General features: G+C 39.6%; 1 protein-coding gene across 3 annotated transcripts in view; it reads right to left on the bottom strand.

Moving 5' to 3' along the window:
- Positions 1 to 16,970, bottom strand: part of LOC122990245 (tight junction protein ZO-2-like) — a 98,803-nt gene that overhangs the window by 27,369 nt on the left and 54,464 nt on the right. For all 3 annotated transcript variants that reach the window (XM_044363503.1, XM_044363512.1, XM_044363521.1), the window contains exons 8-12: positions 10,242 to 10,347; positions 9,776 to 9,894; positions 8,488 to 8,551; positions 5,726 to 5,876; positions 5,389 to 5,497 (exon numbers count right to left, since the gene is read on the bottom strand). In XM_044363503.1, coding sequence (XP_044219438.1) covers positions 5,389 to 5,497; positions 5,726 to 5,876; positions 8,488 to 8,551; positions 9,776 to 9,894; positions 10,242 to 10,347 — 549 coding nt within the window. The remainder of the gene's footprint in view (positions 1 to 5,388; positions 5,498 to 5,725; positions 5,877 to 8,487; positions 8,552 to 9,775; positions 9,895 to 10,241; positions 10,348 to 16,970) is intronic.

The following is a 16,970-nucleotide window of genomic DNA, read 5'->3' as shown; positions in this document are numbered from 1 at the left end:
ACTGTAAGAACTTCAGTAAGAACCAGTAAGAACTTTGGCTTAAGTTTGGCAAAAAGAAAGATCTTTACCTTCACATTCTGCCTTTATTCCTCTATGTGTGAATGTCTGCTATTTCCTCCTGCTTTTGGATGTGGATGTCTTCCTTAATCTCTCTCCACTGACTCCTGGTCAGTTACTTTTACCTCTATGCTGTGATCGGCCTGACATACACTTTGGTCATGTGAACTGAGCCATTTCCATTGGCTGACCAATGACCATGAGGTATGGCTGAAAGCTTCACAGAGCTAGTATGCAGACCTTTGAGCTGATTATTTAGATACACATACTGTTCTCAAAGGTCAAGAATGAACCTCCATGCACAAATTTCCAGTCTTATTTACACAATGAAAACAAAATGCACATATTTGTCTGACTGTTGCATGGAAATGGACTTCACAGCCTGCTCCAGGCTTTTGCAAGGACTCCTGATTTGATAAATGTGGTCCGACAGAGCGCTGACCCAAAAGGACCAACAGCAGCAACAGTCATATTGACTACAATCCACGGCTGCCTAGGCTGGCTGCACACATGAAGTTCACACATACTGTGGCCACGACAGAGTAAGACAAAAAGCATATATTCAGTCTACTGTAATCACACACTCACATGGATAAAATACATAAAACAAAGGGTTCCCCTCGTATAACCCTCTTCCGGTTCAGTGCGCCTCCAAAAATCCCCAAAGACTACAAAAAACATGGGAATAGTGGTGCTCCACTGGACTTACTATGAAATAGAGCATTCAAAAAATATATATGTTATTGTGTTATTATGCATGTTCATCATAATGGTCATTATTTTGGTCATGCTTATTTTCATTAACTGCAAACCGTTTTATTCACTGCAGGAGTTTTCCTCCTTTATTCTGGTCAGTGTTTACATATCAACTCAGGCCTGCATTAGCAAGGCCTTACAACACCTTGCTAACCAGATAACCAGCATGGAGCAGAAACATCCAGACTCCCTTCTTATTACCCTTGGGGATTTTAACAGAGCAAAACTCAGCCACAAACTGCCAACATACAGACAGCATATTAAGTGTCCCATCAGGGATAAAAACACACTGGACCACCACTACACAATATTAAAGGATGCATATTGCTCTGTTCCCCGGCAGCTTTGGGACTCGCTGATCACTGTCTGGTTCATCTTCTCCCAACCTATAGGCAGAAACTAAAATCTACAGGCCTGCTCTGACTGCACTGATTGGAGTGTTTTTGAGGCTGCATCTATAGACCTGGACGAACTTAATGACACTGTGACATCTTACATCAGCTTTTGTGAGGATGTGTGTGTCCACCAACACTTTCTGCACCTTTAATAACAATAAGCCCTGGTTCACAGCAAAACTCATGCAGCTTCATCAGGCCAAGGATGAGGCCTACAGAAGTGGGGACAGGATCCTGCACAAAAGACCAGAAACACACTAACCCCTTTACACAGCCTGTTCAAGGCAGGGATGCTACCCCTTTATTCCACCTCACTGTGTTGTTTAAAAGGTATGGACACGGAGTGGGGGGGCAGATTGCTCCGCCAATAAGCCAGCTACCTATGCCTGCAGGACATCACTAACCACAGGAAACCCTCCACCCACACTGCAAAGAACCTTCAACTAACCGTTGCCCTGAATGTGTTTTACTGCAGGTTTGATCAACCGACTTTCACACCCCTTGCCCACTCCAATTCAGATATCACACAACCAACCGCACCCCCTGATATCACCTCCCCCCTGACTCCCCATCGGCACTGACGGTCTGTGAAGAGGATGTTTATCAGCTCTTTCAGAGGCTCTGTTCAGACCTGGTATTAACATCTGTCTTAGGTGATCCAATCACAAGTGGACAGCTCTAAATACAGGATTGAATGCACCCAAGACACACATTCTGGGCCACACTGAAGGATCGCCTACTCAACTGACAGCAGACTAGGCACGAGAAGGGCATTGCTGCCTCCCAGTCCATGTACTCTCTGTCCAAAGCTGTGTTCAACAAACAAATACACAATGCATCATTTTGTTTTATTTGTGTGAATTTAAAAAAAAAAACAGAAATCCACATGCTTTTCCTGTGTTTAGTCTTCAAATCAGCAATTGGAGTGGAAATTAAATCAAAACCAGAAATTTTATTATTTTTTGCTTGTCTGTCTAAAAACTTTTAACTGAAAAACATTTTATTTGGGGGGGGGGGGGGGGTGTTAATAATCAGTACCCCCACACCGTCCACTGAAATCACGTATGCAAGGATCCTGTTCGTGGACTTCAGCTTTGCATTGAACACCATCATCCCAAAAGTCCAGTATTAATTCAAACACCAGTTTACAAAAAGCATTAGCATGATTAAACAAGAATATGTTTTGTGGATTTGTTGCTCATGTTTTGTCATGGACAGGGATTGGATTACACCGGGAATTTATGAATTCATTATCAAGTTTGTGTAAAGCCCTTGCAAAATCCTTAGTCACTAATGAGTCTCAAACTTTACTTTAAAATCAGGTTGGACAATTAAAACTGAAAGGACTATTTTCGCATTTTGAGAGATAAATTTATTCCCCTTCTTGCTGAGCGTTAAATGATAAGACTGATATCACTGTCATGTCTGTATGGTAAACATGAGGCTACAGCCAGCAGCCGGTTAGCTTAACTTAGCACGAAAATTGGAAAAGGAGGAAAACAGCTAGTCTGGCTCTGTCCAAAGGTAACAAATTCCACCTGCCAGCATCTATTTATCTAAGTGCATGTATAACGAGTTATATCTCATGTGTTTAATCTGTACAAAAAACTGTAAAAATGACATTGTGGTTTTTTGTTGGGTTATGTGCTGAATGCAATCACATCCTTGAGTCTTGTCTTCACTGTAAATTTGCCAGAAAGTGACTGCGCCTGGCCATAAAAGTCCAAGTGCTTAAATAGTCATACATGTTTGCAACAAACTAGTTTTGTCAGTCGGTTCAGTCAATAGTTAAACTTTCATAACAACTAATCTCAACTCTGTCTTGTGGCGTGCCCAAAGGTTCTGTTCTGGGTCCTATTTTGTTTACTGTATATATATTTGACCTTGGGCAGATAATTAGTAGTTTTACAGGTATATCTTATTACTGCTATACAGATGACATTCAATTGTACATTGTACCCTCAAAATATTGCAACATTGTCCATCATATATCAGGCACCAGCCTACATTAGAAAACTACTGCAGCACTACCATTGATCAGAAGTCGCTGGTTATTTCTCAGTTCTATCCCTTTTTATTTATTTTTTCAATTTTTAATCTTATATTGCATCTGTATTATTTGTTTTCTTTTGTCTTTTATTTTTAAACAATTTGTGATTTCCATTCCAAAAATGTACTATAAACCTTAGCTTCCTATCCTAAATTAACATCACGGTCACCACCCTGACCTTTCTAATCTCAACCACTATCCTTTATGTGAGAACCTGCTAACCCTCTCTGATAACCTTAAATGTCCTCACTGAGCTTGGCAGTGAAGAGTCACACGGTTTTCATGTCAGGTCAGTGCTACTTCATTGCGTGATGTGTTTTTGTGTCATAAATAGATTTTTTCAATAAAAAGGCCCTGAAGCCCTTTTTTCAATGCCACAAGCTCAGGGGGGCCAATGTGCGCATTACATAACACAGTTTGTGTTGCTCTCTCTCACCCAAATGTTCTTGACTGGATCTGTGTGGGTGCATGTGTCCACGTGTGCCACGGTTGGCTGAACCAAAACTAGCCTAATCTGGTCTCAAAGCCTCAGGGGACCAAGCTGGTATCTCCATCATTACATGGAAACATCGGAGGGAGAGAGAGACTATGGTCCTGAGGTGTGAGTGTGACAGCTTGCAGAACATTGTGGGATAGTACACTGTGTTCTGGGTTATTCCACAAGTCTCTGACAAGCCTACAACAGACTCAATTAAAACTTCTCCTGGTAACACCTTCTATCATTCTAGCATTTCTTGTCACAACACATTCAAATACTGATGGAACAGTGGCCCCAGTTATCTTACCCTAATATATTGCAGTTAAAGGATAAGGGTGCTGTTATTCTATATTTTTCCATGCGTAGACCCAAACCAACAATGTGTTAGACCATCTCTCAATACTTTATGTATGACTCTCATTAAACCTGCAACTCTTGTGAAACCTGAGTGTTACAGTCTGCCATAATTTCAGTCAATCTGACAATTAGAGTAAGTAATTTGATTGGTTGTTTTGCTTATAGGAACATCAATAAGTAGAGAAGCATTCAATTATTTATGTTCTTGTTAAAAATATTTTTATGTATTCAAATGCCTCATCATGCACTCAGAAATAAGACAATAATGACAGTGTCATCCAGTGCAATGGTGTGACTCACTGATGCATTTTTAATCATTTTAGGACAACATTAGAGCTCCATGGCACAGAGGAATAAGATACTGTATATCAAGATTTGGATTTGGTTTTCTTTGGGCCATACTTCATAGCAGCAATGTAAACTGAGTCAGGTCAAAGTCCAATAAAAAGTAAAGAGGAGTTTAGGAGTTTATTTCAATTATGTTTGGACGGCACATGACAGATGTCACATTGACTCATATTGATAAACTCATAGAGAATTATCACCAACTCTGCAGTTCACACAGTCTCAGTCTCAGCAGGCTGATGTTTTCAGTAAAAATGCTCTGATAAACCCACTGTACACTACTAGCCAAGCATCAAATAGCAGATAGTTAGTGACTAGCTGGTGAACATGTGGAGCATTAAGCACATATTTTTCTCAGGAGTTGGTGGACACCAAACAGAGCTAAAAGTAGAGTGAATACTGGACTTACATTCATCAGGTGACACAAACATGTCCCCAAATGAATGATAATGTTGCTCTATGTCTGCTGGATGTGTAATCAAACAACTGTTAGCTAAGACATTCACAACACCTTTTTACATGATAATATTTCAGATTTTACAGCTTGTCCTGCTGATCCCCAAGTTACCAAATAAATTCATTAATGCAGCTTTATAATCCATTGTGCAGAATTTAACTACTTGGGAGGATGAATGTGCTCATTAAACTTTATGGCAATATACTAGTTAAATCATCAGATTTAATAATTGTACATTTTGGCTTGGAGAGGGTGGCAAAAATGAGAATCAATTATCTGAGGAGAATAAATGTGCTCAGTTAGACTGTTATACAGCATTTCTGTATCACAGAGAGGAAATGTTGGCCTAACGGTGGCACTATAAACATTGTGTTATTGTTCAAACTTTACCTATATACTTGATCCAGCAACATGTTTCAATAATGTGAGAAATATACTATGTTAATAAACTATGCTTCAGGGTTGTGTGGTGTTTCTGGAGGGAATGTTTTACCATCAGGTTTGCTCTGGGCCAGGATGGTGACCACTTCTCCTTTAGGAATCTCCAACAGGAAGAGCACTGCTTCCTCTCTCACTACACCTTGAAAATCCACGTTGTTCACCTGCAAGATACAAACAAGAACAACAGCAATTAGTGCATCAAACATCTGTCTTAACTATTAATGTTCATTTCATATACAGTACAGCACAAATATTTTTCTGTGAACTCACTTTCATGATGTAATTTGAACTATGTCTGAAAATTAGCACAACAATGGAAACATTGTCAGCTTCATTAAGTAGAAAAAAAAAAGTTTATTAAATGAAATGAGCTGTGTCTTGATGGCTACCTTTAAGATCTGGTCTCCGATGCGGAGGCCTTCTTCCTCAGCAGGACTGCCCTCTTGAACACCAGCGATGAAGATGCCGACATCATTTCCTCCTGCCAGCCGCAGCCCGACACTGTCTCCCTTCTGGAAATTCACCATCACTGTGTTTGGCCTGCAGGGAGGTCAAACATGCTCCAGTTAAGGTTTACAAATTATCATCCACACTAATTGTTAGTATGTCCAGCTGAGTGTTCAATCACTCACTTTTATATCTCCTGTTTTTTTTCTGTGATCCTCTTTAATACATATCTAATAAAGAAGATACCGTGCAAAAAGAGGACGAGTAAAGCAAAGCCATGCTAGCGGCACTGTGAAGCCGTACTTAGCCTATGCTTTGAGATAAATAGTAATGTCAGCATTCTAACATGCTAAAATTACAGTGTTAACATGCTGATGTTTGGCAGATGTAATTTTTACATTTTACATTAGTTTAGTTAAGAATTAGCATGCTAATGTTTGCTAATTAGCACTAAAGTACAGCTGAAGCTGATGGGAATGTCATAAATGTGCATCTAATTTTGACCTGATGATGGCGCTAGAGGAAAAGTCAAATTTCATGGTCATCCATCCAATATCTGTTGAGATATGGACCAAAGCAGTGTCCTGACTCACCATTGAGTCGGGCACCTCTGCCATCGACAGAGCCATGTTCCATGTGGGTACAAATTCATGCAAATGACACACAAATAACAATTTAATCTTGGTGCACTTGTTGGATGCATGCATTTTGGGGCAGAATGTGTCACATCTGTGCCTCAAAAAACTGCTGCAGAAACCTTCTGTGTTACTGAATGTGTTTGTTTCTGTGTTAAGCATTTTGATGGCTAATGTTAGACAGGAGAGTATGCTGTGTTATATGCCCAAGGTAGGTAGCTGTAGAAGATTGCTTGGTGAAATGGTGGCTCAGGCAGCAAACTTGTTAAGATGCTAGTTAGCTTAGCTAACATACTGGTCAGCTTGACATACTGTTAGCTGGTTGCAGTTAGTTAGCATGCTGTTAGCTGGTGATATTTACACAAAGTGATTATAAGTTGTTACAGGGTTGTGTTGAGTGTGTGGGTGCAAATAAAGGGGTGGGTATGATGGGGGGGTTCTGGAATGCTGGAACCCAATGAGCCTTCTCAGTGTCACCAGGGCCCAACTCAATGAAACAGCAGTCATTGAGAGGATGACCCTGTAGACTTGCCTGCACTCTTACAGGAGGTAGGATTTTTTGATGTAACTACCAAAGCATTCTGGGGATACAGGCCAGGCAAGGGAATTTAGTCTCTTCCCCCCTTCCCCTTCCTCAGAATGCCTTGTGGTCCAACAAAGGCCGAGTACCCGTCACGACGGGTCGGACAAATGTGGAGCATGACGTAACAGCAAATCTGACAACAGGGGAACAGAGAAACGCCCTGAAACCCTTGGGGAATGGATCACAACACTCTTATATCATCTACCAGGCCTTTACAGTATACTTATCATTACACAGTCCTAATTTTATCATAAACACAGAGCTAACATCATGCTATCAGATACACAGGATGCTAACACTGTGCTAACAGCCTTACAGCATTGTAAGTGTGTTTGGGTGAGAAAGTTGCAGCTGCTTTTTTATCAGATGTGTGGAAATAAAACAAATGGAACAGTTACACTTATTAAACTAACTAGTTAATCTTCATTCTTCAAGTTTTCTGTTGTTACAGTAAATAAAACTCCTGACAGAATATGAATCTAATCTTTGTGTCACTTGTAGGAGTTTAAATCTGCAGATTCATGTTTTATCAGAAGTGTTTCTGTCAGTGGTGGAAGAAGTACTGAGATACTTCACTGCAGTAAAACCAGTACAACATTACCAATAAAGTAATGTAAAAACACTCCGTTACAAGTAAAAATCCTGCATGAAAAATCCTACTGTCTGATAGTCTGATAGTATGATGTTAGCTCGGAATGATGTTAACTTAAGACTGTGCAACACAAGTACACTGTAGCCTACAGGGCCGTGAGAAAAATATAAGAGAGTCTTGTAACTCATTCTCGCAGAGTTTCATGGTGTTTCTCTGTTCCGCTGTCATCAGATTTAATGTTACATAATGTTCGGCATCCCTCCTGACCCATCCTGATGGGACCTTCATCGGACCTCAAGGCATTCTGGGGATGTAGGCCCAGAAAGGGCATTTAGTCTCTTCCCAAGCATGGGAATTTAGTCTCTCCCCGGGCCATGGCATTATGATACTGCCTATGAAGCCAGTGATTTAACATGAATACTGGGCATCCATAGGAATGCTCACCCAACTTTTGGCACATTTTACTGTGTATTGATAACTAATCATCTGAATTATTTTAGCCATTACTATTTTTCCACTTATTGTCCACATCTAAGTAGTAATAACAACTGGAAATCCTTTTTCCTGAATTTAAATTTTCTATTTTTACATTCCTGATGGCCTGTAAGCTTCAAATCATAATCATCACTTCCTTCCACCCCAAATGATATGAACATAGCATCCCTGATATAAAATGCACAAGTGACATCACTACATTCTTCATACTGCCAACAGACCCTTAAATACACTGTCACAGCAGGGTGAACACAGCTCCCACATAATATTGATTTGGTATTGATTTTGCTGTGCTAGTTAGAAATATTTAGTTAGCTAGTTAAAAAAAAACACTACCAGCTGAACTAGGGACCAATCTGGGTTGAGTAAAGAACTGGGACAAAAGACAACAAAACTCACCCATATATTTTTTCATCTTCTGGACTTGGTCGGAGGAAAATCTTGGGCGTTGTTGTTACAGCGACTATAGAGAAGAAAATCCACAAGAATCTTGATTTTAAAAGATATGACTAGCTTATTGTGCTACATATCACAACTTCTTGACTGTATACTAAAGTTATTTACAACGTACAATGTAGTACAAAGTCAAGAGGATGTGATATGTAGCACAACAAGCACGCATGCGCAGTGGTGTCTGCCTTACATGAATGCTCTCTGGAGAATGAGACCGTGATTGCTGTTATTAGTCTTTGAAGCTGTGTGACGTGTTTTTGGACAACAACAAAGCTCTATGGCACAGAGGAATAAGATATATCAGAGTTTGGATACACACACAATACTTGTTAGTACATCAGTTCATTGTTGGTTGGATCGAAACATGAGTTTTGTTGACATTGAGAAAAGTATAGAAAATGGCCAGCCAAATCCTTTGAGAATGTAGGGGCAGCTGATAGCAATTTTCTTTGAGATGGTCAAATAGATTAATATGTTTACCCTTTGTGTTCAAAAATATGATTTACACGCTTTATAATTTTATTGATTTAATTTGATTCAGTGTCTACAGTATGGTTGTTTGACTGGTATTTATTAAAAGACAGGTTCACAATTTTTCAAGTGTGTCTAAAACAACAGTCAGGAGCCCAAATGAACATTGAAACCTGTTTTTCACACAGTAATCATTCTTCTTGTTCATACTGGCCATTAGAAGAGCCCTTCATAATGTACTTACAATGGAAGTGATGGGGGACAAAATCCACAGTCCTCCTTCTGTGTAAAAATGTATTTAAAAGTTTATCTGAAGCTAATATGAAGCCTCAGTTGTCTAAATGAGTCCCTCTTTTTGTTACTATACTTCCACCACAGCTCAACAGGGAAACACTGTCCAAGGGAACACAAAGAGGGAATTTGATGCTAAAAAGACCGTGAATGTGTCAGATATCCACTTGATATGACTAACTCAGACTGCTGACGCCTCATATAAGCTTCACATGAACTTTTAAATGACTGTGTGGACACACTGTGGATTTTGGCCTCCCTCACTGACATTGAAAGCACATTTGAAGGAGATCTTTTAATAGCCAGTTTGAACAGGAGGAATGATTACAGAGGGGAAAACCTGTTTCACAGTTCATATGGATACCTGACTGTTGTTTTATAACACACTTGAAAAATTGTGAACCTGTCCTTGAATGTGAGAACTCTAACTGTGCCATGGTAGACTGAGGTGGATGGTGCAGTGAGTGATAACCTGGAGGCTCCTCTATGTGTTGCGTGTCTTTGTCCAGCTCAGCTAAGGCCTGATGGTCTTCAGGTACTCGGAATGGTGAAGCCATGGCTGACATCTTGGCCGACCTCAAAGGTTCTTCCCTGTCACACCCACACACACACACACACACACACACACACAAATATATATGCAGGATTAGAGGCTGTAAATGAACAGGACACCACCTGATCCTGAGTATGTTAAATTAGCTCATGTAGGAAGAGGACAAGATCACAATGGGAATCATGAATGTCAGGTCAAAATCTGTCAAATTTGAGTCCCAAGTCCATCGAGACAAGTCTAAGTCTCATCAAAGCAAGTCTGGAGTCAAGTCTCAAGTCACTGAGGCAAGTCCAAGACAAACAGATTGAAAATCAATTGTTTCAAGTCTCTCAACACCTGAGACTTGAATTTTCTTGCGTTCAACTCATCCATTCACCCATCCTACCTGGGGTTGTCTCTTTCATTAGAAGAGTGGGAGGAAAGATCAGACTGGCGGGACCTCCTCTCCTCTGGGGGGGAGTAGGAATGGTATGACTCCATCTCTGATATGTCTGACAGACAGGCAAACAGACAGAAATCTCAGTTAGACACAGTAACACTCTTTTAAGCTAAAACCCCCTGTCCACTCTGCGTGCCACCACCACCAGTATGAAATGGTTCCCTCGGGAAGCCCCAACACCAGCTAATTAACCCCCAGGACAGAGTGAGGACATTATTAGAGATGTTTGTCAGAGTTATGAGGACAAACTTTGGTGCCACAGCTCAGTGCTCAAGATAAAAGCAGCCATTACTCAAACATGCTGAATTTATAGACCAGAAATCACCAGAAAAAAAAAAAAAACAGCATGATTGTTCAGATTTATGTAAAAACACCCAAAGTGCAAAAGTTTTTAGATTAATTTCCTACCTTCCACACAGCCACTGGTTTCCATTCATTTCAGTGTACTTTGAAAATCAGCTTCCATATTGTACAGTATGTTGATCAGCAATGATCCTAATACACTAGTGTTAAAATCCTGATGATTTCAGTCCTGGTTAATTTGCACCTGTGTTTACTGGCGGTAACAACATAAGCATTTTAATTTTCTGTTGGAAATGACAGTTGTACTGACTACTGGGGTCAGCAAACATGTCTTGAGCAGCAACCGCAAAGCAACTGGTGTATCTGTGTCAAGCTGCTAGGAACTGTGAAGTGATGTTGGCATACTGGCCTCTGAAAGGGACTACTAAGGGCAGCTCTGGCAACTGATCAGTATGGATGTCTCTCTTTGGAGGTTTTCAGGGTACATCCAATTGGGAGGCAGACCCAGAACACACAAGAGAGTATGTCCTATCTGACCAGGGAACGCTGTGGGAAACCCTAGGACCACTGGTAGAAGGAGGTCTGGGCTACCTTGCTTGGCTTGCTGCGATTGAAATCCCAGATCCAGATAACAGATCAAACATTAAATGATATATACACTGAACACTATTGCTGAAAAATTGTTGGCCTTGAATACTACCAAAAAATGGGGTTTGATATAACAGAAATGTTAAGAATCATAACTTTAAATAGACATCAGTAAAGCCAGAAAGAGTGAATTCAAGTTTGGAGACTTTCAAGAAATACTTTCTAAGGATCCATGAAGCAACCTCTGAAATGCCAGTGTGAGGGCAGTGGGATTATCCATACTGCTTTATAACCCAGAAACAGGCTGGTTGCTGTGGCTCAGAAAGTGCTTACTCATACCCCAGACTACTTTCCACAGAGACCGCCTGGCTTTCATTCAGTCCCTGTGAACATGGTGGCAGAGTCTTTGATTTGGCTGCTTTTATCTGACAGACTGTGGCACTTAGAACACTGCTCTGAAGAGAGGAGGGAGGGAGGCTGAAGATTGAAGCTTTGACAGAAGCCTGTACACCACCACACCAGAAACAAAAGAAGCTTTTGAGGACTCAGGTTTCAGAAGGACAAGCGAGTGAACCTCATAAAAGAGCGAATAAAAATTAGCAATAAGTCTGTCCCTCTGAAACCACAGACCATGACAAACCCCTTTACCAGCAAACAACTCTGTCACTTTTGACAATGTTGCAGGATTCCTTCATGGCTTTAGCCACATCATTTTGACCATCAATTTAACAGCCCTTAGAGGTCACAGAGGAGGAGTGAGCTGGTTAGCTGGGGATCTGGCACAGCTGTGTTTCACCAGGGACAATCCAGTATGTGATGGTTAGTTTGATTAGAGTTAGAGACATTCTGCATGCAAGCTGTAACTAGAAGTGGAAGGGGAGTTGAGGTGGAGAGAGAGACAACAGAGGAGGAGAGAGACAGACAGTGAGAATAAGAGAAATGTGAGGATGACGTGTCAAACCTGATATGGATGAGGACTGGCCAAATATGTCAGAAATAACATCAATCATTAGGATTTATGTCAAAGCACCAAATTTGAGTGTTACATGGACAGTGTGTTGATGTAAAGGATTCAGAAATATAGCCATAACAAAGACAGGACCAATCAGAACATGGTCCTGCCCTCTTAAAGATGGTGATGTAGGCCACTCTATCTACCCATCACTGTAAAACCCCAACAACAAGATATCTTCACAATTATAGAACACATTGGATAGTTGTGAATTCTAATAGTTTTGGTGACCACTTTCTCTGAAGACCTTTTGTTCTGCGCCACACTCAAGACTGGGGTCGGGTTCCAAGAGCCAGTTCTGTTTTTGGATCTGGCTCCAGGATGATAAAATAACTGGATTCACTTAGTTCTGACACTGATGATCTACTGTTGAATCTTTAATCTGTTCTCTATATTTTTTACTATAAAGAATAATATACAAAACATTCAGGTAGCAGGGTTATCACTTCAAGCTGACGGCAGAATTTTGAAGTGTCTTCTCCAAAGACCAAAATGAAACTTGGTCATGGTCTGTTTAATGTGCTCTCTGTAGATGGTGTTTTATGTATGTTGCAAAAAGAAACACCACTTTATCAGTATTACTGGTCAGAATTTCCCTGTTAAATTGCAAAAATGTATAAAATACCAATATTTAATATAGATTTATCTATCTAATAGTTATGAATTAGGAGCTCCAGTATTTAGAGCAAACACCTTGTGAAAAATAAGGTATAAAGGTCAGTAGGCTACAGACTTTTCAATGTGGCAGATACATTTCATCAAAACATCATAAATACTGTTGTTCATTTTCAAGTTGGAATTTCAAGTTTCAAGTTAGTTACATTGTTGTAAACTTAGCAAATGTTGATGGTTAAACTTGAAAAAATGAAGTCAGGGATATGAGAGGACACCAAATCAATGAGCTGATACAATACTTATTAAGTCTGTTTGCGTCCATTCCATTTGGATTCACTATTAAGTAACTTTAACAAAGCTTTAGTTGTTAGTCAGTGTTTCAGTGAGTGGCAGAGATGCATCAGTATATTTCCAGGTGAACAAACCCAACACACACACACACACACACACACACACACACACACACACACACACACACACACACACACACACACACACACACACACACACACACACACACACACACACACACACACAGAGCTGCTCCATTACTCTGAACAGCATGTGCCAGGAAGGTGAATGCTCCGCTATGTTTGGCTCACAGCATAGTTATTTAACAAACTTGGTTTTGGATTGAGACATGTATCATAACTCTGTGGTGTTGCTGTATTGAACTGTATCTGTTATTGTCTCCTTGGAGGAACAAATGATTAGTAACATGTAACACTCTAAATAACCTGAGTTAACAATGTACAAAACAACAAAACTTAAAGGTTGAAAAAAAAAACAACTCAAGGTAAAGTATCTTAAAACTTGAACAAATTCAACCAAAACTATGTGCATGGCTGTACACCACAGTAGGGAAGACAGAACATAGGTTTTTGTAATGTGGATGAACTGATCATTTAAAAATGGCATTGTGTTCATTCCAGTGAGCAGGGAGAAATTTAAGGGCTGTATGTTAACTGCTGTTTGATACTATGATTATAGCCTTTTGAGGATATATGGTACTGAATATTAATATAAAAAATACAGCAAACATGCACACACACACACACACACACACACACACACACACACTTGTCCACACACAGCTGAGGTGTAGAGGTGATGCAGCAGCACTGGGAGCAAACAGACAGACAGCTGTATTCCTACTGAGTCAACTCTGGGGATTAATCCACGACAATCTAATCTACAGAGCAGTGGGAATGGCTGTGGGGTGGGGTTGGGAGACTTGGTGAAGGAGATTTAGAGATTTATGTTTGACAGTAAATTCTTATCTTAAAAAACCCCAGAGATTTTTGGCATGGAAAGGAGTCGAGAGCTAAATGGGTCAGCCTCTGTCTGGAGAACTGCACATCCTGACTGTTTACAAGAAGGCAAAATAACGCGCGTCAGTTTGACGCATCTGTTAATCTCAAGAAAACCTAATTTTCATGTACTTTGAGGTTGATAAAATACTGTAAATACATAAAACATAACAAACATAATAAGGAGGCTAATTCCCTTTGTGTGAGGGACACATCATACTTTGTAGCAGGTACTGTCATATTAACAACATGCTCATGTATTTTCTTTGTCACATTAAAACATTTTATTTTGTATTTGACTTCTATAGGATGTAACAAAACATTTAGTTAATTAGGCATGCCATATATTGTTCTTCTCAGGATATGTTAGGTTATTGCATGTGAGTAGTACCATACATGCGTGAATCGACTTTTTATGGAAAAAACAAAATATGTAAATGTAAATGTTCTAATTTTGGTCTTTATGTCCAGACATGTTCAATACAGCACAAATCTCTGTATATGAGTGAGAAGAGGAGATTGTCAGGGTACCAGGGATAGAAGAACCATGTTAGTAATGTCAAAAAAATGTATTGATAGATCCAAACAAACAAAAAACCACAAACCCCATTTTCAGTGATAAGATCACTCTTGATATCAATGTGACATCATCATGATGTCAAGTTTTTGGTAAAGAAAACAAAACCTTTTTTTTCTTGTTTAGGTTACAGTGAATCTGCGTGTGCTTTTCAACACCTGCGGTTCTCGCGCACATGCATGTAGTTGTAAAAACTTTTATTGGAGAAAAAGACAGAAATTTGATTAATATGAACCAAGATCTCAAGCATGTTTTTTTCTATAATATAAAGTGGATTTTATCCTTAACAGCAGAGAAACAGCCTTCTTTGTAAAGGGTAGGTTCTGCTGATTTTTTCTTTATAATGTATTTATGATGTCTGTGCGTTCTGGTTTGACAAAGTTATGATCTTGAGATTAAGGGGTAGAGTTTTTAATGCAAACTGCAGAAACAAAAGGTCAACTGAACACCCTGCAGAACTGCCTGTACTGACACACTACATACTGTATTGTAAGTGCAATGTTTTTTGTTTAGAGTGATCAGAAATGATAAAAACAATGTTATTATTCTGCATGTTTCTTGATTCTCTATGTTCTGTAAACTCTAGGCAGCACACGTTTATGCATTTATCATTATTGCAGTTGCAAATTCTAAAATCTGTGCTGACATTGTGTCAGGTTACCACACGGGGCTTTAAAGCCAGTCTATGTAATGAATAAGTAGCACAATTATTCTCTAACAAATCAGAAATGTCACTCATAAGCAATAACATGCACCATTTTGCTGCTACAGTCTAATGTTCAGCTTTAGATATTCTATATATTGTTAACTTACATTACTCGGTCAGTTCACTGACCTTATGACTCTTCTCTGTTTGTGCTGTTGTTAATTCATTTGAGATTGAGGATTTCCTATAATACATGAATATTTCCTTGGATTTCAATTGATCTGGTTGGTTACTTACTATGTGTTGTCTCTATTCTCTTCTGAGAAACTTCATAGGAAATTGTTAAGAAGATATGGGATGAATATTGGTGAGTCCAACAGTGCATGGAAAAAGGAGAGCAACTAGCCTAGCACAGTTTGATATACGCTGTATGTTAGGTGAGAATATCTGTGTCTATTTTGTTACTTTTTGAACCGTAGCATCGAGTGTACAGTTTTCCAGACAGCAAATCTGCAGCCAGCAGCAGAGTCCTCCCCAGGTTTCAGACAGCAGTGAGGTATAGTGAACCTATTAGTGCACTGAGATGTGTGAAAGTGATGTGAGAATGCTTGCATGAAATGGAAATATAGTGAGAGACAACAGGGAGATGTTGGGAGGGTCAGATATACCACCTGGACAGAAAACGGCGAGTTTCTACACTGTTAGGACAAATCATTAATATGTTATTACACTGATAATTCAACAAGCATCTTACCCACAGTACGAGTCACGCTTTGTCATGCAACACCTCTGTATTCACAAAAATAAACCATCACCCTTTGTCTGAAACATCATGGCATGATTTAATGATGAAACATCTAAGAACATTGTAAAAGAAATCACCTCCATCGGATACAAGATGAAGGCAACTTACAAGCTTCTTCCACTGGCATTATTCAACTTCTATACTTAATGAATCACACAATTCAAAGAACATAGTGATTAAAATAAGTTTATTTATTCAGGAATATGAACCATGTATTAAAAAGTTAAAAGATTTAGAGCAGTATAAAGAGAAGTGCAAAAGGTGTGAAAGCTTTACAACTTAGTCTGGTTGTGTCACAGCCGTTTTACAGCTTAGAAAAAGGCAACAGATTGTTACACATGCTGTGTCTCGGGTGGTCCTTCATCTAAAAGTATGACATATTATCTGGAAGAGAAAACACAGACAAAGATTGCACTTTTGAGCGATTACAGGGATCGCTTTTGCTTGTCAAGATGATCAACTTCAAATCAATGTGATCAGTTCAGTTTCTAGTCAGATTTTTTAGGAGGGCTGAAGCTTTTCCTACAATCATGTCAGGTGCTTACAGTCAGCCCACACTGCAGTCTGCTGCTTTTAATCAATCCTGACCTGCTGACCGCTCTCTTTTCTAAGAGCTATACAGAAGCTAAACAGCTGCCAGCAGAAACTCAAGACTGCTTCCTTTCAGATGGTATTTTTAACCCCTTGAATGCCAGATATTTTTAACCTTTGTACATGTGTGTACATACACACAGTGTGGCTGTATGTCTATAGAAAACAGTTGAAATAACGCCAATGGACACATTTCTACTTATTGCTTTCATCACAGATCCATAGTCA

The sequence above is a fragment of the Thunnus albacares genome, chromosome 2 (genome assembly GCF_914725855.1).
Source record: "Thunnus albacares chromosome 2, fThuAlb1.1, whole genome shotgun sequence".
Lineage (NCBI taxonomy): Eukaryota > Metazoa > Chordata > Actinopteri > Scombriformes > Scombridae > Thunnus > Thunnus albacares.
This window is presented reverse-complemented; position numbering and strand designations above follow the sequence as displayed.